Below are 26,410 nucleotides of genomic sequence, written 5' to 3' on the forward strand. Positions count from 1 at the left end.
TGGACACAGGTCTTGCCTCTCGTCCTACTTGGCCTCCGAACAACTAGCCAGGAAGAGTTTGCTGCCAGCCCCGCGAAGCTGGTATACGGGGGGAGCCTGAGGCTCCCGAGCGACCCGGTCTTTGACAAAAGATCGAGTCTCTCTGACCTAATACTGCTCCGTCTGCTCACAGGAAACTTAAAAAGAATCAAACTGACACCACTCACACGTCATGCATCCGCGAAAGCCAACGCACCCAAAGAGCTCGATCAATGTAATGGTCAGGACGAATGCCGTTGCAACCGCCTTATGAGGGTCCATATCGTGTGTTTGAGCGAGGAGAGCATTTTTTCCAGCTCGGGATCGGATGCCACCCTAAAATAGTCTCCTTATCTAGACTAAAACCATTCTTTCCATCTGACAAAACTCCTAACCAACAGCGCATACACTTTAACATTTAAATGGAGCCACATTCCGGGTTCAGCCGCTAAAGCCCCAGGTTTCAGCTGGGGCGGAGTGATGTGGCGCGACGGCCTGAATTTTAATTTCCTGTACGGAACTGCAGCTACCGCACAGCAGATGTCACCACCAGAGATCTACACAGCGGGTGGCCACTGAACTCGCTAGACCGCGTGGCCATGTCCCGGGACTAAGTGGTTAAGAATGTACCGTTTATCTGACAATGGGCCGACTCGATTGGAGAAAAAGCGAGACTCGGCCCAGTCTTTCGATAGTCCCGAGCGATCATGGAGTTCACAGATACTAAAAAGTTAATTATGCTGCAGCCATTTTAAATAGGAATTGAATTGATTTTGAAGAGAAAGTTTTTGGAGATTGAATTGGTTTTTAGAAAGGAAAGTTAACAAAGTTGGTTAAATCCGAGCAGAGTTTTGACATCCATGAGGTCGACAAACTAACCGAAGGCATAGACAATGTCAACGTACAAAACGCAGTTTTACGTCAATGCAAATGGACTTAAAAGCACTTCAAGTTCATGTCCGAACAAACAAACGGATCCTACTTTCCTTTTCGTCAATGATTTTAGTTCAGTTCCCTGAATATGTATTTCAGCATCCTTGCTGCCTTCTTCAACCGAATAATCCCAACAATATCCTTACTCTAGATATATACCATCTTAATCTAATTATCTTAATGACTACGCCTTAAATATATCATAATAATCATCATCAACGGCACAACAACCGGTATCCGATCTAGGCCTGCCTTAATAAGGAACTCCAAACATCCCGGTTTTGCGCCGAGGTCCATCAATTCGATATCCCCAAAACCTGTCTGGCGTCCTGGCCTACCCGATCGCTTCATCTCAGGCAGCGTTTGCCTCGTCTTCTTTTTCTACCATAGATATTGCCCTTATAGACTTTCCGGGTGGGATCATCCTCACCCACACGGATTGAATGACCCGCCCACCGTAACCTATGGAACCGCATTTTATCTACAACCTGACCGTCATGGTATCGCTCATAGATTTCGTCATTGTGTTGGCTAGGGAATCGTCCATCCTCATGTATGGGGCCAAAAATTCTTCGGAGGATTCTTCTCTCGAACGCGGCCAAGAGTTCGCAATTTTTCTTGCTAAGAACCCAAGTTTCCGAGGATTACATGAGGACTGGCAAGAAGTCTTGTACAGTAAGAACTTTGAGCCTATGGTGAGACGTTTCGAGCGGAACAGTTTTTGTAAGCTGAAATAGGCTCTGTTGGCTGACAACAACCGTGCGCAGATTTCATCATCGTAGCTGTTATCGGTTTTGATTTTCGACCCTAGATAGAAGAAACTGTCAACGGTCTCAAAGTTGTATTCTCCTATCCTTATTCTTCTTCCTGTTTGACCAGTGCGGTTTGATGTTGTTGGTTAGTTCGTCTTCGGTGCTGACGTTGCCACCATATATTTTGTCTTGTTTTCATTGAGGTGCAGCCAAAGATCTCGCGCCAATCGCCGCCTGCTCGATCTGAATGAAGACAGTTTGGACGTCTCGGGTGGTTCTTCCCATGATGTCGATATCGTCAGCTTAGGCCAGTAGTTGGGTGGACTTAAAGAGGATCATACCTCTTGCATTTACCGCAGCATCACGGATCACTTTCTCGAGGGCCAGGTTAAAGAGAACGCATGATAGGGCATCCCTTTGTCGAAGACCGTTGTTGATGTCGAATGGTCTTGAGAGTGATCCCGCTGCTTTTATCTGGCCTCGCACATTGATCAGGGCCAGCCTAGTCAGTCTTATGAACTTCGTCGGGATACCGAATTCTCTCATGGCTGTGTACAGTTTCACCCTGGCGGACTGTTTCTTTTATATTTAGTGGTGGCAGTATTTGTCCGTCGTCTTCAGTTGGCAGGACCTCCAATTCGCCGATATTCTGGTTGTTCAGTAGTTCATCAAAGTACTCAACCCATCGCTCCAATATGCCCATTCTGTCGGAAATCAGATTTCCCTCTTTGTCTCGAGAGGATGAACATCGAGGTGTGTAAGGTTTCATCCTGCTGACTTGTTGGTACAACTTGCGTGCCTGGTGCGGCTGTTCTCTACACTTTTCGAGTTCACAGACCTGTTGGTTCTCCCAGGCTTCCTTTTTCCGTCTGTAAATTCGCTTCTCCGCTCGACGGAGTTCGTGATAAGCCTCCGCGCGTTCTTTGAGAATGCAGAATTACTCGGTGTACAGCATTCTTCCGTTCCGTTGCTAGCTTACATTCATCGTCCAATCGGCGCTCCGACTCTTTTTGCGGCCGGGGCCAAATATGTTTGTGGCCGCATTTATGATAATGTTCTTCAGGTGAAGATCGTTTGTTGATGCTTCATCTCCAGGATCTCTGTTGACTGCGCGGATTCAGGCATCCATTTCCCCCTTATAGGTGTTGCGGAGGGCTGTGTTGTGGATGGCTTCTGTGTTAATTCTCACCTGATTGTCAGAGGGGATTCTGGGCGGTGTCATTATTCGAGCTCGGAGCACCGTGCCAACGAGATAGTAATCCGAGTCTACAGTGGCCCTCCTATATGTTCTGACATTCATCAAGTCTGAGAGGTGGCGGCGTTCGATCAACACGTGGTCAATTTGGTTGAAAGTGGTCTCGTCTGGGAGGCCCACTTCCAATAACCATTTTGTGTGACATTGCTAATTGAATAACCCGCAGCTTTGGGAGCTAACGTATCGCCTGAATACAGGATCCGTCCCTACTTACCTGTTAAAATCCCCAAGGATGATTTTGATATCATATCTGGGAGAGGCTTCGAGGGTTCGTTCTACTGCCTCGTAAAAGGTATCCTTCTCCAACTCTGCAGTCTCCTTTGTGGGGGCATGAACGTTAATGAGGTTTACATTTCTAAATTTGCAAACGCAGAGTGTATAACCTTTCGCTTATGTGTTCAAAGGTGATAACAGCAGGTCTCATTTTATGGTTGACTAACAAACCTACTCCGAGCACATGGTTTACTGGATCACCAAAACCAAGCCACTATAATATATTGTGTAGTGACCTTTCTCCAGGAGGTCCAACGAATCTCCTGTAACCCTGTTACGTCAGCCCTACATTGGGACAGGGTATCAATAGCTGCTTGGCAGCTCCATATCTGTACAGGGAGTGCACGTTCCATGAGAAAATGCGCAAATCGTTATTCCTTTGTCGTTGCCGGGTTCGTCGTTGTGTAATCCGTCTAGTCAGATGCTTCTGTTGTGGCTTCGTAACAAGTTGTTTTCCATGTAGGGTTGTCAGCTCTACCCAACCCCCAACCTGGAGGATACAATTTGTCCCGTTTTAAGGCGCGAGAGACTCGCCTTCATCCTTCTCCGTCTGCAGCTTTTTGTTATGAAAGAGCTCCTAGCGGTCACCACGTGAAGGTGGAGATAGGGTTTGGTAGTAGAGCTGTTGGTGTTGGTTCAGCAGGCGTTTCCCAGGTTTTATGCTCCATCGTGGGAACCAATCCATGTTTCGCCCTGGGATCTATACTACCCTGTGGCTAACGATGGTCCGGGAAATACTTACCGGAAAGGGGGTCCAGTTCGGTTATGGATTTGACTTTTGTTAATCCTTCACTAGCTCGCGATATGTCCTGGGTTGTGATGGGGAGATATAGAGGTCATGCAGCTCAAAAAATTACATGTCCCAATCTCCTACTGAAAATCGTTCAGGCTTTTTTCTCTCGGGGGAACACAAGGGGATACAGTCTACGCAAATCTTTAGATGTGGCTGTAATATCCCCAGTAACGAAGGAAGTACTGGAGATTTGCCGCCCGGCTTCGACGGCATACCATACACTTAAAACCTGGCCGGTAAGTCGAAGCCAGACATATTCGTATAGTTGTTGAAGTATGCTTGGCGGATGGGATCTTTCCTGAGACATGGAAAAAACAAAGGTTGGTATTGTAGCCTAAACCTGGTAAGACTCTTGGTGAATCATCTTCCTACAGGCCTATATGTCTATTGGACACTATGGGGAAAATGTTGGAGAGAGTTCGGCTTCCGTACAACCAAATCAATGGTCGTCGCTATCAAACTTGGCACTGGTTTAGCTGGAAATGAGATGTACGGAACGGGTGGCACTGGCAAGTATTGTGCTGTGATTACCCTTGACGTGGAAAATGCGTTTAACTCTGCCAGTTGAAACCTTATAAGGAGACCATTGGTGGCGATTGGTATACCAAGTTACTTAACTGTGCTAGTCGAGAGCTACTTAACAGACAGGAGGCTCTGGTACGACATAGTAAATGGAACCAAAGAATACATTGCCTCCGTAGGTGTTCCACAGGGCTCTGTGCTGAAACCACTATTGTGGAATATCATGTATAATGATGTCGTCAATGTCCCAATTGCTAGCGAAGTAACAATAGTAGGTTCTACCGCTGACAGCGATGATTGTTGTTCCAAAAGTTCTGGCCGATATGGCATTGTAACATATTCATTCGAGGCAATCACTGCTATAAAGAAGTGGCTGAAAGATGCAGGTCTTGCTCTCGCGGAGGATAAAGCAGAGGCGGTGCTTATCACGAAGCGGCATAATGAAACCACTGCCCGTATCAGAAAGGGGAAGCATCTCATCACAGCCAGCAATTGAATACCTTGGAGTAATGATAGATGCGAGGCTGAATTTCAGGCAGTACTTACAAAATGTTTGCACCAAGGCGTCCAATGTTACCATGACCCTAGCAAGGATTATGCCAAATGTTGGAGGCCCGCGATGCACTCGTAGACTGCTAAATATCTACAGTGGTGAGTTCTGTACTGCTTTACGCAACGCCAATTTGCTCAACTGGATTGCATATGAAAGACCGCACTAAGAGTGTCCTGTGGTTATTGAACCATCTCGGACGAAGCGGCCTTTGCAGTAGCCGGAATGATGCCAATCGACATTTTGGCCGATGAGATGGCACGTATCCATGATGGACCCGATTCTTCCACTGATTGGCAAATGAAAAACCCCGAAAAGGAGGAATCCTTAAGCAGGTAGCAGCAACGGTGGGAACAGGCAGAAAAGGGTCGATGGACCCAGAGATTGATTACCAGCATCAAGGTGTAGACGCAGAGAACGCATAATAAATGATAATCTGACACAGTTTCTAACGGGACATGGCGGTTACTGTAAATACCTCTATAAGTTTAAACTGGACAGCTCACCCAACTGTCCTAGCTGCGACGGTATTGCGGGCGACCCGGAGCATGGTTTCTTCAATTGTCCTAGATTTGCTGAGGAAGGGTGGAGTCTAGAAGAGACATTGGGTGGAACACTAGCACCGGAAAATATAATTGGAAAAATGCTTGCATGCCAGGAGAGCTGCAATGCATTCAGTTCAGATTAAGAGAGGCTGAGGAGACGAGAAAGGCGCTATTGTGAATGCAATCGATGGGCGAAGGGAGAGGCCACGCCGCGACGAAATACTTTGTAGTGGTTCCGCGGGGAAGAGGACAGGTACCAGTGTCTTTAGAAGATATCCACCTCCGAAAAAAAGACAGACAAACAGACAGACGGTATACCGATTTTAATAAGGTTTTGTTTCACACAATACCTTAAAAATTAGCAAATGCATTGGAAAGTTTTGAATTTTTCCCCTGATCAAACTACCCTTCCATAGCGCACTTTTTTCGACAGCACTGTACACGCGTATCTACGTAGGTACTTTCTATTATCTGGTCTACAGCGCGCATTCTCAATAGGAGAGATTATACGAGGTATATACTTAGGTATTGCAAAATCTGGATTTATTAGGCATTCGTTTTTAAACAACTGCGGAAACCGGTCGTATCTCCGCCATTGTTCAATTCTCGAAGATACTCCAAGTATAAACCCTCGACGGAAACGCAGATACTAAGGTACGTGCAGTGCAGAATTTCTTATTCGCGCAGTTCCTACTCTTTAATATAATTTCACAATAAATTCAAATGTGATCCCAGTTGGTGCAAATAATTGAAAAGTGAACTCTTGCCCACGGAGTTGAGGGGAAGATGGCCTTGCCGTGCTATGGCAGAGGATGTAGGACTCCATGAGGGCAGGATGCGAAAGAGCGCTGCCTTTTTTAAGCTCTAGTCTAAGGACTACAGAATGATGTGTATCTTTCAGTTCTTTCTTGCAAAGATATTGAAATTATGCGGTCCAGTTTCAAGAGGGTGAAATGTGATAGTGGTGGTGACATGAAATCATGCCATTTTCCAGCTTTTCTTTGTTGTGCAAAGTACATGACTTGATCGAAGTGGAATTTTCTGGGGAGGATACTCCGCTAGGCAACAAATTACTTTTCTGATTTCCTAATATCCTTAAAATTTTTATGCAATTGTCTTCCCAAAAGATTGTGGATATTAAAGAACGCAATCTTGGTGACCCCAGCGTCCGTTGTTGGGGATTTGTACATTTCTGCAGCTTTCACTGCCACGTAATTGATGACACATTGTTCGAGCTCAGAGACTGCCATACGGTCAGTTAGGTCTGACTGACACCGAACATGCTCTGCTTCTCGTTGATGAATGGTTAGTCACCGTAACGCACAGAGTTATTCGTCGCCGCGACTGCAGTTTCTGAAAATCTGATATTTGCACTTAAACAGGAACATGGGAATCTGAACTCTTTCCGAAGAGAGGGGGGGGGGGGGGATCCTCGTAGACCTCGACGGTTTGTTGGTACCATCGGAAATACGGAGCTCAAGTGACTAAATGTCCACCGGATGCACGTTTAGTGCAATAAAAAACTAGACTCGCTGGGTGCCTCACAGCCTTACAATCTTCGATCCCGTAAGCAGGCGTTGTTTCCTGGTCGACACAGGCGCTGAGGTGTCGGTTCTTCCTGTACCCCGTCCGAACACTCTTATTCCGCAAAACCTACGTTTAATGGCCGCGAACTCATCTCCCATCAGCACCTATGGCTATAGGCAGGTGGACGTGAGTCTCGAACTCCGCCGAACGTTTCCGTGGCGTTTCGTTTTAGCGGACACCAGCATCCCCATATTTGGGGCAGACTTCCTGTGTCACTATGGACTGCTGATTGACTTGCAGAACTGGACATTAACAGACCGCGCAACCTCGTTACACACTTCAGGGAAGATTTCTACCTGCCGAGATGACACTCTCTCGATAATTTTCGAGGACGTTGTCGACTATCGCATTCGCGCACTCCTCGGAAAGTTTCGCAACATCGCTACGGAAAGTAGTTCCTCCGAACCGGTGAAGCACGATGTGTAGCACCATATCAGTACCACCGGATCTCCAATCTTCTCAAAGGTGGATCCTCTTTCACACAAGAATCTTGCTGTTGCGAGGAGGGAGTTTGAAAATTTGAAACAGGTTATCTGCAGACCATCAAACAGTTGTTGGTCCCTTTCGCTCCAAATGGTCCCTAAGCCAAACAGCGAATGACGGCCATGCGGAGACTAGAGGCGTCTGAATGCACAGATAATTCCAGACCGATATCCCATACCACTCATCCATGATTTCTCGCACTCATTAACGGATTGACATGTTTTTACGACTTCGGATCTAGCCAAGGCGTACTACCAAATCCCTGTAGCTCCCGAAGACATTCCGAAAACGGCTATGAAATGAAGATTCCTACAGAAGCAGGTGAAATTTCTCTGACGGTATCCAACCTGACCCAGACAAGATTGAGGCGATTAAGAGTTCTCCACTACCAACTATTTGCGAAGGTTCTTATGTATGTTGAATTTCTATCGTCGTTTCGTGCCCAGGGCCGCTTATCATCAAGCTGTCCTGAACGGCTACATGCCTGGGCCCAAAACTAAAGACTCCTGCGAGGGTGCTTGGTCTGCTGGCACCACCCATGCGTTTGAAACAGTCAGACAACAGCTTATTGAGCCAATACTGCCGGCATTTCCTCAGCCAGATGCTTCCCTACCTGTGTTCGTTGGTGCCTCTGATACTGCGGTAGGTGACGCTCTGCACCAAGCCAGCTCAACCCAGCCCAACGCAACTGCAGCGCCTATGATCGTGAACTACTCGCCGCGTACCTCGCTATAAAATACTTCCGTTTCTCCCTTGAAGGCAGGCAGTTCATCATATTCACGGACCACAAGCCCCTTGCATTTGGGCTTAGACAAAAGCCCGACAAAGCGTCCCGTCGCCAACCTAGACACTTGAGTTATATCAGTCAATTTACTTCTGATATCCAACATGTGTCTGGTAAAGACAATATTGTTGTAGACCCTTTATCTCGAATTTAGGAGGTCACAGTTCCGGCCTCGGTCGATTATACGGCAATCGCTGAGGCACAAAATGACGACGCAGAGCTTCTGAGCCTGAAGGCAAATTCCAAATATAAATTCAAGGAGTTTCCTATTTTCGGTTCGAACTTTCATTCACTATGCGGGATCTCAAATAAGGACCCTGGCCATTCATTCCGGCCGATTTTCGCAGGGAAGAATTCCACGCTTCACGATCTTGCCTCCTGGCATCAGGACGACGAATCGGTTATTCACCGAAAAATATTTCAGGCCGTCCATGAACAAGGACGTAAATTCTTGAACCAGACAGTGCATCGTATGGCAGAAGTGCAAAATCAACAAGGTTGTTTGAAAAGAAGTAAGTATGTTCCCTCGATCAACCAAGCGCTTTCACACCATCCATCTCGACATCATCGGCCCTTTCCAAGATTCGCACGGATTCAAGTATTGTATGGTATCAGTATCAATGGTATGCTGGAACGTTGGCACCGGACGCTGAAGGCCACTCTAATGGGTTGCAATGATCCGTCGTGGCCGCGGTCTTTGCCTTTCGTCCTCCTCGGCCTCCATGCAGCCCAACGTGAGGAGTTCGCGACCTTTCAGTTGAATCTTATCCCAAAATAAATTGATAATTACCGCCCGGTATTAGGGAAACCCCCGAATTATGCACAAACTTTTCAAGTACGCATATCTCGATTACTCTGGTTACGTGAGCATGCCTGACTCAAGGAGTCTGAGCCACAGACACGAACACTAACGAACAAAAAAACGCGAGGGGAGGTCTGAATTACTGACGTTCATGTACGTGTATTTTAACCCTACAGCACATTTCTCGAGAACGACTACTTTCTGATGTCTTTTCTGCGGAATCGGTGTTTTCTATTCCGTAACGATTTACCAATCGCTGCGTCTTTAATGCTGAATTGCGCAGCCACCGCGTTTGTGAGTTCGTCAATAGTGGTTGCTTATCTCAGTAATAGGTTTCTTATCATATCAGAAAAAATTGAAGCAACTTATCAAGAAGGTTTAGGGGCCCTGTCGTGCAAAGCTCAGATTAAGTAGGACTTTTGGAGATAAGTAAGAAAATTGCGCTTTAGTAATATTCACGTTTGTTAGCGGTTCGAAAGCTAATTAAATAGTTTTGTCAGGCTTTCGCCTTTGGTGCACATTGCGCGCGCTACAACACATGTGTCAGTATATTCATACCTACCCATGACACAATTTGCCCACAGACGTGCAATCTATCTGCAACCAAAACCATTCTCGAGAACTATAACTCGCTGAAACACCCTATCCAAACGCGCGGTTCAAGTCAGTATGTACCCCAGCGTGGTAGGCCGTATGGCACGGTATACTACGATAAAAAAACTGGGAAATGCACTCTGATTTACCACTTACAGCTCTGCTACCATCCTACTCTCACCACCATATGGTAACCGTCGGACAATGCATCTACAACTAACGAGAGAGGGTATCAGCGGGTTCTCCTTGCACCAGAAAAGAAAGTCTTACGCCATGCCTGGCTGTAGTTATAAAAAACTGTGCGAAGGTTACTATGAAACTAAACCTAAGAAGTGCAACGTATGCGTCACATGACATTGGAATACGATTCGGATTATTGACTTTAGGCTAACGTTTGCAGCGTTCTGTTACCTGAGGTACGTAAGGTGAAGTCTCAACACTTCGGAGTCAATTTCGACAATGAGCTCCGCTTTGACACTCAACGCCTCGAGGTCACCAATCTAGAAGCAAAATTGTCCGGCTTTATACTTCGCTCCTCCTCTGATTTTGACTCCATCGAACCTTCCCTAGCTCGACCCCTCCCGCCTCCGCTTTCTGAACCTCCCCTTCCTGCAACAGCCTAGATCCTATCAAGATTTACGCATATTTTTTAAAGTTTCCTCGACGGACGACGGAGATCAAAAGGGTATTGCGGTCACGTTGGTCTTGAATAATGCTTCTATCTCAGCAAGCTGGTCGGCCATCAAAACGCCCCTCATTCGAATGACCACTCCACGCTACCTGAGAAACATAGTGTCTAACTACTTTACAGACAGGGAGCTAAAGTACGAGAGCGACAAAGGCACAAATTACTACCGTGTCCCAGCTGAAGTCCCTCATTGATCGGTACTGGGTCCACTCTTGTATGACATCATGTATGATGGAGTCTTCCGCCTGCATTTACCATAAGGAATAAAAATAGCAAGTTTCGCCGACAATATTGCTGTGGTTGTAGTTGCAAAGCACATTCACGAGATTGAGGCAGCAGTCAATAGAGCGATCTAGAAGATCAATAGTCATCTGGAAACTGACGGACTCGTGCTCGCAGCCTCGTGGCTGTCGATCCGCTACCAACAGGTAGGCGAGCCAATCAGGTGAGCGAATTACGCTTCGTGGTGAATAACGCTACTCTGGTGTGGAACTCAGGCGAATCTCCGGTAATCGACTCCACACTGCAGCGCCTGCATAAGCCCAACGTATGATCTCACATTTTTCCTACTTTATTCAGTCTTCCGAGATGACCTCTTGGCTGATCTTGAGGTGATTGAGGCAGGACGGTTTAGAGTGAAAACCAGCCCATTGTCGGCCCAAGAAGCCTTGCAAGCGTTTTATGATGCATTCCGGGATTTTTTTAGCTATTATGGGCAAAAGACTGTAGACAGGACAGTTAATACGGAGCTGCTGATCAGCGTGGTACCAAGATTTATTTTTGCCAGGTCACCGTATGTTACCTTGCACTTTTTCAGTGTAACGGAGCTGTAGTGCATCACACTCTTCTTCACTCACAACCAACACCCTACCTTTTAGTTCGTTCCGTTCATCGACGCCCTTTGACGTTTCCGTAATCAATCAGGTCTAGTGGCATGCTTTTAGGATGTGGTTGACTACTTGATATTCTGGGCATTTTGTACGGCTTGCTTAGGGGTCAGTTTTTCCACTGCTGGACGCAGAGTCACGGAAACGACTTGTATTAAATTTTTGGGCAGACAGTCTACTTCTTTGCGATCAGACTCATTTAGATTATAATAATAATAATAATCGTTGGCGCAACAATCCATATTGGATCAGGGCCTTGAAGTGTGTTAGAGCACTTCACTCAAGACCGTAACGGGACACTACAGTATACTGTAGGTGGCAATGTGGTCAGCATTACGCTCGCCCGGGATTATTACCCTCATTTAACTCAGGTACTCATTCACAGCTGAGTCGGCTAGTATTCGACTTTAAATCGCGATACAAACTCCACTGCCACCAGCGAGAATTGGACCGCGACCTTCCGTACGACAGCCTTGTGCTCTAACCACTCAGCTATCCGGACACATTTAGATTACTCAGCACAAATAGAGCTTAGTTGGCCCATACCAAAGAAGCTTCACTCCAGGCAAATCAGCAACAGTCAGGCTTTCTCCGTGCTACAAGTGATGGAAAAACTATTGAAGTACGACCACCAGTTGCACCATCCTTTCATCGACTTTAAGCCGGCCTATAATTGGGCAGCCCGGGTAAAAGTGTACAAGACAATGAGAGAGTTCGGTATCCCAACAAAGCTGATAACAATAGGTTTAACCTGACTAATGTGTGGGGCTAGATAAAAGCAGCACGATCACCCTGGAGACCATTCAACATGAACAATAGTCAGAAACGAAAGGATGCCCTATCATGAATCCTCTTTAACTTGGCCTAGGAAAAATTGATCTGCGATGCTGTGGTAAATGCAAGAAGCACCAGTCTTATTAAGTCCACCCAACTACTGACCTATGCTGTCGATATTGACCCAGACAAGGTGCAAGCAATCACACATCCCGCGTCCAAAAACAGTAAAGGAGTTGCGGAGCTTCTTGGGCATGTTAAACTTCCATCGTCGTTTCCTGCCCAAGGCCGCCCAACACTAATCCGTTTTGAACGCGTATTTGTCTAGCCCCAAAGCAAAAGATACACGAGAGATTGTGTGGTCTGAAGAGGCTGTCCGTGCATTTGATAAATCCCGTCAACAACTGGCTGACGCTACACTCTTGGCATTTCCTCTACAAGATGCACCCTAGCCATTTTTGTTGATGCCTCTGACATCGCAGTGGGTACTGCTCTTCACCAAAAGGTGAATCAAGTCTGGCAGCCGTTAAAGCTTCTTCTCTAAGTAGTTGAACCCCGTTCAACGGAACTACAGCATCTACGATCGATAACAGCTCGCCGCGTACTTGAGCATTAAATACTTCCACTTCTCCCTAGAAGGCAGGCCGTACACAGTGTTCGCGGACCATAAGCCTCTCACGTATGCTTTGAAACAAAAGCCCAACAAAGCGTCCCCTCGTCAGCTTCGACACCTGAGCTTTATAAGCCAGTTCACGTCAGATATACGGCACGTGTCCAGCAAGGGCAACATAGTTGCTGACGCTTTGTCACGTGTCTCCGAGGTGAACATCCCCACCTCACTCGACTTCTCGGCTGTCGCCAAAGCGCAAGAGGATGACGCAGTACTTCAGAGCCTCAAATCCAACTCCAAATACAAATTTCGGGAGTTCCCCATCTTCGGCTCGAACCTCTCCGAATATTCCCAACCTCTCCGAGTAAAGGGACGCCGGCTATATTTCGCAAGGAAGTGTTCCACGCTGTTCACGACGTAGCGCATCCAAGCATCAGGACAAGAAATCGGCTCGGTCACCGAAAAATATTTCTGGCCTCCATGAAGAAGGATGTCAACTCCTGGTCCAGAAAGTGCATCGCATGCCAGAAGTGTAAGATCACCAGGCATGTAAGAAAAGAAGTGGGCTCATTCCCATGCACTACGAAGCGGTTCCACACAATACACCTCGATATCGTAGGCCCTTTGTGAGACTCGCACGGTTTCAAGTATTGCCTAACAATCATCGACAGGTTTACACGGTGGCCTGAAGCAATACCTCTGAAGGATATTACGGCGCAATCTTGTGCCGAGGCCCTCTGTCCAGAGTGGATCCCTCGCTTTGGAGCCCCCATGCACTCAGCATCACTGACCAGGGAATGCAATTTGAGTTAGGCAAATTCCTGGGTTTCAAACGCCAGCGGACTACGGCATTCCACCCGCAATCAAATGGGATGCTAGAATGTTGGCACCGGACGCTGAAAGCCGCCATTATGGCGCGCGACGATCCGTCCTGGACTCAAGTCTTCCCTCTCGTCCTACTCGGCCTACGAACAACCCTACGAGAGGAATTTGCTGTCAACCCTGCGGAGCTGGTATACGGGGAGAACCCAAGGCTCCCAAGTGATCCGGTCTTCGACAAGAGATCGGGTCTCACAGAGTCATTTATTTTGAATGTTGTTAATGCGAACAGATAGAGAACGCCGCCGGCGCTCTCCGTCGCTGATTGGAACTCGCCAAGTGGGCGGAGAACCAACGCTGAAAATTCCGTTGGTCCGCAACCGGTTAAGAGAATCGCTCTCTTCTTCCTCGACCCTCGGAGAGGTTAGACGTTCTATGTTTTCTTGCGATCTACCTTCCTGTCGGTGAAGTGTAAATTTCAAATCTGTTTGAATGGTAAAGTTCAAATATAAAGTAAAATCTGTTTGAGTCTTAATTTATTTTATAGAATTAAAAAAAAAACAAAGGAGATCCGCTGGTGATGCCGTAGTATATTAGATTCCGAGGTAATTTTGCATTTGCGAATACTTCTTGTGAGACAAGAGACAATTTGAACGGGGACATTTCGCGTGACTTCAAAGAAATTCACAAAAACCCTGTCTAAAACCTGGAAATTCAATTATCTCAACACTATGATCAAGTTGAGAATGTCCTGCGGGGAGGAGCATATGGCACAGTTACTTAAAAACTCCAAGCTTTCGTTTAGGATATGCGGGATCCTAAGTCCACATCCACGTGATGGTGGGCAGGACATGTTGGCATTTTCGGTCACGCTGCTCCCAGGGCAGAGGTGAGGCAGCGTCTGATGAGTTGCCGCCCTGGACGAAACTGTCAGTCATTTTTTGGTTTTTTAATTTCCAAGCTTTCATCAATAACTGTCTGCGTCGTATCATCGGATTACGCTGGCCTGACACTATCTCAAACGGTCGGCGAAAACATTAAGGAAGGGCGATAATTGCATTGCGGGCTACGCCATGCAGTGGAATCTACTCTCCCAAGATGGCCATGAGTTTGGTTGAAAGTCGAAAAAAACGCGGTTCTAGTATTTTTCTAAGAACGCGTCCTTCAGGCATTTTGTTGAAGCGTTCCTCGAACACCCTCCTTCCGCATGTATTAGAAGTCCCCTCCTTTAACTCAACGGAAGATGGTGCCACTTGCGTTTTATGTAAAGTGGCTCACACGCCATACGTTCTCACTAAATTTCAAGGAAATAGCTTCGGCCGCTTCTACGTAAACCAAATGTGACAAACAGACATTGAATCGATTTTAATAACTACAAAATCAAACTTAACAAGTCGAGGTACCGGAAGCTGGACGCTTCAGGTACGAAAGGTTTTGTGTATTTCTTAGTATATAGCTTGTAATATATGCATATATTATGTGAGAGTATCCACTTTCGGGTGATATTGACATTCTTCAGTCTTCAATTTTCAAAGAGGCAACAACTTTGACGTATTATAACGTTGTTAGTAGTAGTGCGATTTCCACCAAGCTTGGTAAGATCATGCTCTCCTTTCGGGGTGCTAGAATGAATTTAGGGGGTTTCCAGCCAATTACAAAAAATTATAGTAATATACTATTATTAACTTCATTTGAACAGACATCGATATGGAAGTTAAATCGGAGCCCAGGCACCATATAGAGGCGGCCCCCTGATTTTTTTGAGATTTTTCGGTTGAGTGGTTTCTGCACTCCCAATCTTTCCAACAAATGTCAAAACTAAGACCGGTTTCAATAGGTACTAACCGAGACCTTTAATTTGAAACCCCACATGACTATATTTGATGAAAAAAAATTATACACCCCCCTTTTGCATGTATGGGGACTGCCCCTTAAATTCAACGTAAAAGGATGTAACTCACTGTATGTGTGAGCGTTCACAGTTCCCACTTTTCTACTGAATTTGGTGTCAATCGCTATAACCGTCTCCGAGAAAAAATGCTTGTGACGGACAGACAGACAGTCAATAAACCGATTTTAATAAGGTTTTGTGTTTACACGGAATCGTTTTCTAAATACAATCTAGATTGTAATAAACACTGAACAAAGCAGCAACTGACTCCCGAAATATCGATAAATGTGCAAGTGTAACCGTTTCGCCCTTAGTTAGAAAAACGCCCTCATTTCTGTTCATATTACTGAAGCGCTTGCTAAACATCTTGAATAATTTGCCTAGACAAGGTCAATCCAGCAACTCTGACCAAAATAATCCACAGTTTATCTCTATCTAAAGCTATTTTACTTATTCCTCTCCTTGCAGGAATATCCACCCTTTTGAGTTTTCAACCACACAAGTCCGATTTATAAATCGGAGAAAATTCAATTCAGTTAATGAAAGGGACGTTCGGTTCAGCTTAAGTCACGCATATGTCTTAACCGACACCACCGAAGCAATTCAAATATTCCGAAAGTGATAGCGAATTTCCTCCTGAAGATTTTGACAATAAACGCACTCCCAGCTCAGGACTGAAATTAACTAAACATGGGGGACGATTACCAGTTGCTTCTACTCTGTCTGTGCCTCTGGCGAGTTTTGAAAAACAAAATTTCTGACTTGTTTTTAGCAACGGAACTGCCTGAAGCGGAGAAATTCGACGATGTTGTCATCAAGTACAAACACGAAGACAGGATGGTCCTTCGTTTCCTCCATGCCAAGCACAGGGAAGAACCCCATCCACCAGATTCAATTCATAAAATCACCCTTACAGACTTACTCACTCCAGATGAAGGCAAGGAATTTAGTTTGTTGAAATATTTCCGGTCATTCATGAAGATCCTGGAAAAGCGTTCTCAAAATCCAGTCCCCGCCTTTTTGGAGGGAGCAGACATTCAGGAGTTCATACTGTCAACAAACATTGATCTCGCTGAGGAAGTGGAACAATATTTTGAAGTGGATAAGGAAGATTCCTTAGAAGAAGACAAGGTATTAAGAGTTCCAACTGGGCAAACCAGGAAACTCAAAATAAAAGAAGCAGACAATGAACTGACACGTGAACTGGAAATTCTTTTCTACACCTCCTCCGACTTTGATGAACTAGTCGAAAAACTCACCGATTGCTTACTACTTCAACAAAGATTCGACGGAACTTCACGGATTTTCGAAGAATACTATTATCCTCTCGTGAAACATGTGCTCGAATTCACAAGAGAACCAAATCAGATGGCTAAACTTTCAGATGGTTTCAAAGGGGTTAACAGTGAACGCACAACCGAGGTGGAAGAATTCAGGAAAGCACTTATAAAAGAGGTAGCATTCCGGATGATATTGAGGGAGATAAATAAGTCAACTTCAACAGAAAACAGTGTGCAAAATAGGTATCCCCAAAGTGGCCATATAAATGATTCTCAACTAACTGAAGAATTGAAAGCATTCGTTGACCAATCAAACACTGCAGTCTATTCAGCCCTGCGTCGAGATGAGACTTTGTTCTACCAAGTAGTTTACGATAAGACTATGGAAATTCACGATGATTTCGTGAATGGCACCAAAAAATTGAGCCGGAAAGCTCAGTTATTCCGAAAGAGGCTGATTGATGAAGTGATGGATCGAAATATGGCCGAAATCGTGTTTAATCAAGTATCGGGTGAAACGTTCCCAGTCACTGAAGGATATCCTACTCGCTTTCAACCTAAAAGTAACCCTAAAATCGAAGATGAATATGCGTTTGCAACGGAGATTGAGGATTTGATTGACAAGTGTACAGATAACACTATTGAAATCACCGACGTGGTTGGAACTGAAGAGTTCAGGCGAAACATCATCGACCTAATTGGCCACGCCATAGTGAAAGTCTACACGTGGTTTGAGTTTAGTGCAAGCTTTATTAGAAGTTACTCATCAATACAGCATTTACGCAATCTCCGGTTGGCACTGCAATGCTGTTTGGACGACAAGTTCAACTCCATCGATGAATATAAACTGAATATCCAGTTGAAAGGTTTCACCAGTTGTGAAGAGACCACGCTACACAAAACTCTTCCCAGTCCAGTAACGAAGCAATCTATTGAGGACTTCTATGAAAATTTCCGTTTGATTGTGAGCTATCCGAATCGATACGGCCTTCGTGAACTGCTGGAGACTGAAGTGAAGGCTGAGAATCAACATTTGAACAGCAAAGCGTTTGTCGATTCTTTTGTTCAAGAAATTCATCAATGGATGACGCACCGACTTGGACCTTTCTATACTCCGAAAAAGGCTGAAGAACTATTAAGACGATTAGATGAAAACCTACTCTGTTACGAGTTAGATGGAATTAATCAGCCTTTCTTCCTGGCGTTGCCTACCAGATATCAGTTCAAATGTGAGGACCTTATGACATTAGTTAAGGATTTTCTTCAACAAACTGAGTCTAGTGTTCTGTTGCTTCGTGCTGAAAATTTGACTCTATGTCGCGTTCGATTCATGCAGGCGTTTTGGAATCTGCTGCAGCAAAACCAGAACACAAATGGTGAACTATCGTTTTATTTACGTCGATTCGGTTATCTTTTTATAACAATTGAGCATTTCTTGGCTGAATCGTTTCGCAAGAAGCTAAACAGAAGAAATCAGGATAAAGACCGGTGGAATCTGACGGTGGTAGAATGTTGGGCTGAAAACTTACCTGGAGCTGAGAAATTTGAATCAATGCTGGATTTGCTCTTCGAAAATTCAGAAAGTTCGCGTTCGATGGAGAGGAGAGTTATTTTCATTGTGAAGGAAGATATGTCACGGAAGCTAGAATCAGCACTGGGTTCCTATTTTACAAAACAAGGAAATACACATACATTTGAGTTGAAGACAACTTTCAGTCAACTGGAAGCGCCTTCACAGGATGAGCTGTTGAGGAGAGGGCAGGTCAAACTGCACGGCCACTGTTTCCAATTAGGGGACATAGTTAACCAGGACGCCGGAGATCTAATTGATGAGACAACATTCGCCAAGCTGATTGCAGAAGGCGAAGGTGATGCTCGTCTCGTTCGCATCGGGAGCATAATTCAGAGTCCCGATTTCTATATAAAGCGATGTATACGGCCTCCTAATATCGAAACTAATAATGACAGAATAGAAACATCTATTTATATTTTTGAAAACCGAGAAAAAGTGGAAACCGAGGTGGCAATAGCCGCTGATTCAAGAGACAAGTTCAATGAGATCAAGGAAGTTTTTACGGAAAATCGAAAATATTCTGCTCCGTATTCGGTCCACTGGGTTCAAGAAAAAAAACCACGGCATGACGAAAGATGGATATGGTACGGTTCCATCGAACCGGTTTCTAGGTTCGGCAGTTTGGAATGGAATCGCATAACATTTACCGACTTTAGAAAGGAAAAAATGATTAAAGATAAAAAAATGATTACAGATGAACAATTCTTGGAGTATGTGAAGGATAACAAAATTGTCATTTTGCATGGAGTACCAGGAATGGGTAAATCAATGCTACTTCGAAACTTTTTCATTCAGATGACGAATAATTCTCAACTTCTCTGGAAAATATATATCAACCTGAACCTTTACACTAACTTTTTGGACAAAAGACAAAATTTTTTCAAGGAAAACCAAAATGAAGCCGGGGATCGAGTCGATACGGAGACGCCATCGTCTAGGTGTAGCGAATTTTTATTTGAATTACTTCAGTCTAACGAACACTCCAAGCTCAAAACACAATTCGAGATTAACCTCTTGCATTCAGCGTTCAAAAGCGAAGCGAATACGAAAATGCGGCTGGTGTTATTCATGGATGGATTTGATGAAATCAGCCCCAATTATATGGACATTGTGTTGGGCTTCCTACTGTTATCGAAGGCCTGTTCCGATGCCCCTCAAATATTCATCACTACACGGCCTAGCTATCGTGAGTATCTTAAGCAACAATTACAAACCTTTAGTTTCGAGTTGCTTGGCCTGACTTGGACAGAGCAAATATCTTTGTACACAGAAGTATCAGAGAAGTTGGAGATGCAAATAGATGAAGAGGAAAAGCTATTCTCGGTACTCGAAACCTGCGCAGATTTGGAATTCGACAGCCGCTGTGAATTGTTCACTAGGGTTCCGCTTTGCATGATAATACTCACAGAGGTATTTAATACATTCAGAGATGAAGAGCGAATTAAAAAGGTCATCAACGATCGTGATCTTTCTACACTTTATGAGATGTACTTTAAAAGGAAATATGAGTTATATCTGGATGAAAAGATGCGTCTCAATCGGACGAATCTATCTCCTATGGAAGAATCCGAGTACACATATGATGCTTTCCTAAATAACCATACGAATTTGGCCCTTTGGGCGATGTTTTCGCGGAAGGATCTTAAGGGAATTGTAAGTTCATTCCAGGAATTTGAGGGGGCCGTCTCTAGTCTTCTGGCAGACATTGAGGCCGGCGAGTTTGAATATGGAATCGTGCATGGTGTTTCCGATGGGAAACCCGAGTTCTTCCATCACACATTCGCCGGGTATTTAGTAGCTCGGTTTTTCATTTCCCAGATTACATCAAACAATCAATTGGAATCAGGCTTCCTTGAGTTTTCCAAGTCAATGTTGATGGAATCTTTTGGCGATGTAAGAAGATTTTGCGATGGGATGGTCAGAGAGATAAGCTGGGATCATGATCATTTTGCAAATGTAAGCCCGGGTTATGTTGTAGATGGTCTCATTTGCTCCTACCGTGACAACTTTTGGGGAATTTTTTCGTTTTTTGCAAAAATTTTCAAAACTTACTGTCCCAAGGATGTTTGCGCGGAAAACATCGCGAATTGGAGGGATATCCGCGACTATTCGGATGACGGGCATTGCACTTGGCAAACGGCTTTTACCTATCTACTTGGGAACTGTTACTACACTGAAAGCAATTTCGTCCTTTATCGTTTCTTGTTGAAGTGGAGACCCGAAAATGTGCGCAGGAGTTTAACACCACCTGAAGACCCTGACAAAATTCAGTGGCAAGTAGAATACCGGCTCTTTTCTGCCAGCTACAATTTCAAGCTTTACATGAATAACGCATTGCACGATGACGTGCATAAACTCTTACCAACGTGGTTAATACAGCAAGAAGGCTTCAATATCAGTGTCGACATCCAGTATCATTGTAAATGAACTCGATTTCTAGATCGTTCGTAGAATAATCACAGGACAAAATGTATTATAATATTATGCTTGATATAAACGTAATGGAAAAAATTCAGATGGTTCTTTATTTCTTTTGGTTGATACAACAAATAAACAAAATTAAATTGTATCTCAAATATTTAGTTAGGACACCCAATTATAGGTGGCAGATATCGATAAGGAATTCTCAAATGAAAGTAATGTTCGTGAAATTTTCTGCGAGGTGTAAAATTGTCTGACGTCCACCCTCAGAGTCAGTCCTGTTCGCCTCGGCTTAGAGAGAAGAGTCGAAGCTAGTTATGTATCGAAATCATAACAATGACACACATGATGACTTATTGAAGATGAATCATCCCTTTTCTTCGGACCAAGAGTGATAGCGCAGATAATAATAATAATAAACGTTGCCACAACAATCCATATTGGATCAGGGCCTTGAAGTGTGTTGGAGCACTTCATTCAAGACCGTAACGGTATACTGTAGTACATTGCAGGAGGCAATGCGGTTAGCATTGCGCTCGCCCGAGATTATTACCCTGATTTGACTCAGGTACTCATTCACAGCTGAGTCGACTGGTATCCGACGTCAAACCACCATACAAATCCCACTGCTTCCAGTGAGATTTGAACCGCGACCTTCCGTACGATAGCCTTGTGCTCTAACCCCTTAGCTATCCGGACACGGATAGTGTAAACAAAACTTTCAGCATAGACAGAAACTATCTTAGGATAAGATTTACTATGCATCTTATCCTAAGATACATTTAGTAAAGCAAGAAAAGTAGTGACTATCAATTAAATGACATCAAGCCTAGCTCAGTTAGTTAGATAGTTTATTGGTTGATATCTACAACTCACATATTATATCGCGTAACAAAGGCAACCTATTTAGAAAATAAACAGTTTTTTTTAGGTTTTGTGTAAAACAAAACCTTATTTAATTCGGTTTACTGTCTGTCTGTCTGTTCGTCACACGTATAGATCCAGAAATGCAATGTAAAGAGGGCAATGCTTCTCACAGTGTTTCTCCATGAGTAACTGCGCAGCGTGTATTGCATCAGTAGTTCCGCAGTTCTTGACAAATCCGGCTTGATTCACGGTTATTTCAATGATTTCGCGAATGCGGTTGTCAATAATGCGTTCAAAAATCTTCATTGTTTGGGAAAGTAACCGGATCGGACGGTAATCTGAACATTCTGCTGGACTGCCTTTCTTTTTCCATATTGGAACAGGGGTACTTTCTTGCCAGTCAGATGGTGTTCTACCTTCCTGAATAACCAGATTAAAGAATTCACTGAGCCACAGTATTGGGTCCCAGCTCTTCCCTTTCCAGAGCTCAGATGCGATGTCGCCAGGTCCTGTGACTTTCCCTGATTTCATTCGTTATATTGCCTCCTTCGTTGCGCTGACAGGTCGGCAATGATTGTGAAAGAGGATGAATGAGGATGATCTCCTTGAAGTATTCTCACCGTCTATCCCTTGCGGTTCGACGGTTGGTAAGCAAAGTACCGCTCTTGTCATTAATGCAAGAGAAGTGTTCGATATCCTGTGTACGTTCGGTACGGCTTCTATCAAGTCGATACAGATCTTTTTCGCCATTCCAAGTGTCCAGTTTATCGTAAAGATTTTTGTGATAGACCGCTCGAGTGACAACGACTGCTTTCTTAGCCGGTGATTTATCGTCGAGAAATTTCATTTCACAGACCTTCTTTTCAACATCGTCATTCCAAAGCCAAGTATCTCAGTGGATGTACCGCTTACCCGGCTTGGTGACCCCGAGGAATGCAGAGGCCGCTTTGTGGAACGTGTCTTTTATTTGGTTCCATGATTCTTCCAGATTCGTAATCGTTGGTAATCGCGTAAGTGAGATCGTTTGCTCTTCCTTCTCACGAAATCGCCACCATTTAATGTACCCGTTCCTCACGCTATTTTATCGATGGCTTAATTCGCAGGACGGCAATCAACGGTCGATGTTGAGGTGCAATCGTCTTATAGGGAACAACTTTGCAATTAGTGGCGGTGGTAAAATGTCGGCGTCTTATGAGAATATAGTCGATTTGCATTTTACTGTTCCCACTATAAAATGTAAGAAGATGAGACAATCGTTTGATGAACCATGTATTCATAATTGCAAGGTCATGGGTGTTCGCAAAATCGATTATACGCTCGCCACCCTCATTGGGCGCTCCGAACCCCTTCCCCCGTGGCACCTATTACTGTCTGCATTATCACCTACATGACCATTAAGGTCGCCGGCAATAATGATACAGTCGTCAGCAGGCACGTGACAAGTCTTTTCATCGCCAATTTGCAGAAGGCATCTTTCTCGTGCTACATACGCGGTGAAGAAGTGAATAGTGTGAGCTGATATAATGGTGAGCTTCATCAACCGGTCTTTAAATCATTTGACTTCCTTAATGGCATCACATAAACCCTCTGAGATGGCAATGCCAACACCATATTGAGTGTGTGGGCTACCAAAATAGAGAAGTTTATAGCCATTTTTAACACGTTCGTGTTCAATGTCGCAGCTTTTGGCACCAGACCATCGGGTTTCTTGCGGAGCGAAGATATGAATGCGCCTTTTCTGAAGGGTTCTTGCGAGTTCTTCGGTCTTTTCAGTTAGGGTGCTAACATTTAGCGTGCAGGCACGTATTTGGTTCGTTCGTTTTGTTCGGCTTAACTCGCTTGCGTCCTGACGCCGTCCATGCGTCAAGAACCCTTGGCCATTTCTTGACAGGACCGGAGCCCGCACTTCCGCGTTGACTGAGGTGGACGCCCTAGCATTTCTCCGAGGCTTGTGAGTCAATTCGATCACCTTATCTTTAACGACATTGTATGCATGTTCTTGGTCGGCCTGTCGCAGGACCTGTCACCATCCCTGCAAATGAAGTTATTAATAGTATATTACTATAATTTTTAGTAACTGGCTGAAAAAACCCCTTAAGTTCTTTCTGGTACCAGTAATGTAGGCTATAACATAGGGCATGATTATACCAAGTTTGGTGGAAATCGCACTATTACTAACAAAGTCATAATAGGTCAAAGTTGCCGTTTCTTTAAAAATTCAAGACTATGAATCTTAATATCACCCAAAAGTGGATACTCTCACATAATATATGCATATATTACGTGCTCCGTACTAATGTGGCAAAAGCACACTCAAATGTCTTTATATAGGAAATACACAAAACCTTTCATATCTGAAGCGTCTAGCTTCCAGTTTCCCGACCCGTTCCTCCTTTAAATACGTTTTAAATACAACAGTCAAATAAAATTGTTTCTGGAAAAAAAACATGAAAACAGCATTTTGTTGCTGTTCAAATTAAAAATCATTCATTTTAGTCCAAGAAGATTTGTTCCAGCTATTTTTTGAAAATGATATCTTTCAAATGTTTTCCATCGTTTTGGCCAATGTTTCGGGCGTTATGCCGTCTATTTCGCGTCGCATGTTGTTTTTAAGTTGAACTAGAGTCCTTGGATTGTTGATGTATACTTTGGATATGAGATAGCCCCGCAGAAAAAAGTCTGCTGGCGTCAAATCTGGTGATGTCGGTGGCCATGAAAAATCACCATTTTTGGATATCAACATTCCGGGAAACAATGGGTTCAAAAAATCGATCCTAGAGCTTGAAGTCCGGCAAGTTGCTCCATCCTGTTGAAACCAGAAGCCTTCCATGTCATTTTCTTCGATGATTGGTATGACAAAATCACGAATCATGGCCCGATAGCGCTCGCCATGGATGGTAACAGAGGCTCCTTCGTCATTTTGCAATGCGTAATTCTTGGGAACGGCGATAACTCGATGTTCTTGGAGTTTACTCAATACTGGCTGGTACGGCTTCAATGTTATCATCGGAACGTCTTGTACGTTGTCTGGATGCGTGGCTTGTCCTGCTGAGACTACCGTGGTTAATCAATTTTGCGTATAAACGGTGCAAAGTGCTTTTAAATGGAGCACTTTTCACTTTATATTTTTTTACGAAATACAGCTTTAGTTAATATCATACAATTGAGAGCTTATTTTGAATGTAAAGCTGAATTATTTCAGCATGTTCTTTTGGAGTGTACTGCTCCATGCTATAAATTGTCTTGAACTGACACTATAAATACCCCGCTTGTGAACGGGATAAAGGCTGAAGAAAAAGAAGACGAAATACGGTATGTCATTAGTCAATCTGACATTTTTACCAAAATTTAGAGGGTTGCCAGATTAAATGGCCTACCCTGTAGGAATACCGGAAGGTGGGCGCTTCGGGTAAAAGGTTTTGTGTTTTGTTTTTATATAAGGAACTGCCTAAGCACAGTTTTCAATTCGTATATAACTAAAAATGCAAAAAAGATTCCTTCACTAATTGCTAAAGTCCAGATATGCACATGTACATACATATCAAAGACAAAAAACAATATGCTCATCCTAAATAAACAAACGTTGCTCCTATAAATTGATCTAATAACGCATATTCACGCATTTCCACTTTACCCCATGCACAAAACATATTTACTTAAGTAAATACCACCGGTAATAGCGTACACACATATCTATCCTATTAGACACTACCCGCAAACTTAATTAGCACTAACTTATACATACATGTCTGTCTTAAGTAATTCATACTGATTTGCGAAGAACTATTATATAATAAAACCAAGTCGGGAAACCGGAAGCTTGACGCTTCAGGTATAAAAGGTTTTGTGTTTCCCTTTGTGAGGAACATAACGCATAGCATTGACTGAAGATGTTAAAATTGGTCAGCGCTGCCAGCTGCAGTGACCTGCCCAGAACTGAGCGAATTAAATATCTGGGGTCAATGCTATCAACCAATGGGGAACTGCTTAATGAAATTGTGTCACGTATTAATGCGACCTGGATGAAGTGGCATTCCACAGTAGTTAGTCAGTTTAGTTTACTGGGGGAGCCGCAGCTCCGAGCACTCAGGCCATTGTTAGGCCCATTGTACTATCCCCGTAAATCGCCTATTCAATGGCATTCCGCCTACGGTGTTCGCAAGCCTTAGCGAATCCGAGAAAATTTTCCAGAGGCAGAGAGTGCGCAGATTCTTCATTGAAGAAAACCTTGCCAAGGTGTATTCGTCTGAGATCTGAGGATGTCGGGCAGCTGCATAAAAAATGCAGGGCCGTCTCCCCCTCCTCATCACATTGGCTGCATACAGCCAAAACGACCATCCCAATCTTTTACATATGGTAGTTAAAGGAGCAGTGTCCCGTTAAAAGCCCTACTAGGGTTTTCATGTCCTACTTCACAAGGGACAACAAAAATGCCGCTCTAGCGACACCAGGCTCTTTTACAAGGATTTTCGCCCACCGACAACAGTTCAAATTTCTCCACTCGACTGCTTGAATCCTTGCGATTTCACCCTTCAGTGGATGCTCAGATTCCAAAAGGTTGTGGCCCACCATTGTGGATCCAGACCCTCGGCGAGCCACTCTGTCAGCCTCCTCATTACCAGCATTACCCATTACCCCCATCAGGAATGTTTCATTCAGTCGGCCAAGTTTTACCAGGACCTGATGACAACTCCACACTAACTGGCTTA

General features: G+C 44.3%; 2 protein-coding genes across 3 annotated transcripts in view; one reads left to right on the forward strand and one right to left on the reverse strand.

The window, feature by feature from the left end:
* LOC119654509 (TWiK family of potassium channels protein 7) overlaps positions 1-26,410 on the reverse strand; it is a 644,233-nt gene that overhangs the window by 442,081 nt on the left and 175,742 nt on the right. The gene's annotated exons all lie outside the window — the stretch shown is intronic.
* Positions 6,207-20,918, forward strand: LOC119654508. The gene is made up of 2 exons (XM_038059944.1): positions 6,207-6,295; positions 16,029-20,918. The coding sequence occupies exon 2, from the start codon at positions 16,251-16,253 to the stop codon at positions 20,838-20,840; it is 4,590 nt and encodes a 1,529-aa protein (XP_037915872.1). The 5' UTR covers positions 6,207-6,295; positions 16,029-16,250; the 3' UTR covers positions 20,841-20,918.

Source organism: Hermetia illucens, chromosome 4, assembly GCF_905115235.1.
Source record: "Hermetia illucens chromosome 4, iHerIll2.2.curated.20191125, whole genome shotgun sequence".
Taxonomy (NCBI): domain Eukaryota; kingdom Metazoa; phylum Arthropoda; class Insecta; order Diptera; family Stratiomyidae; genus Hermetia; species Hermetia illucens.

What these genes read in the sequence shown, in the direction of transcription:
- LOC119654508 (XM_038059944.1), top strand. Translation starts at nt 16,251, where the DNA reads ATGGGGGACGATTACCAGTTGCTTCTACTCTGTCTGTGCCTCTGGCGA.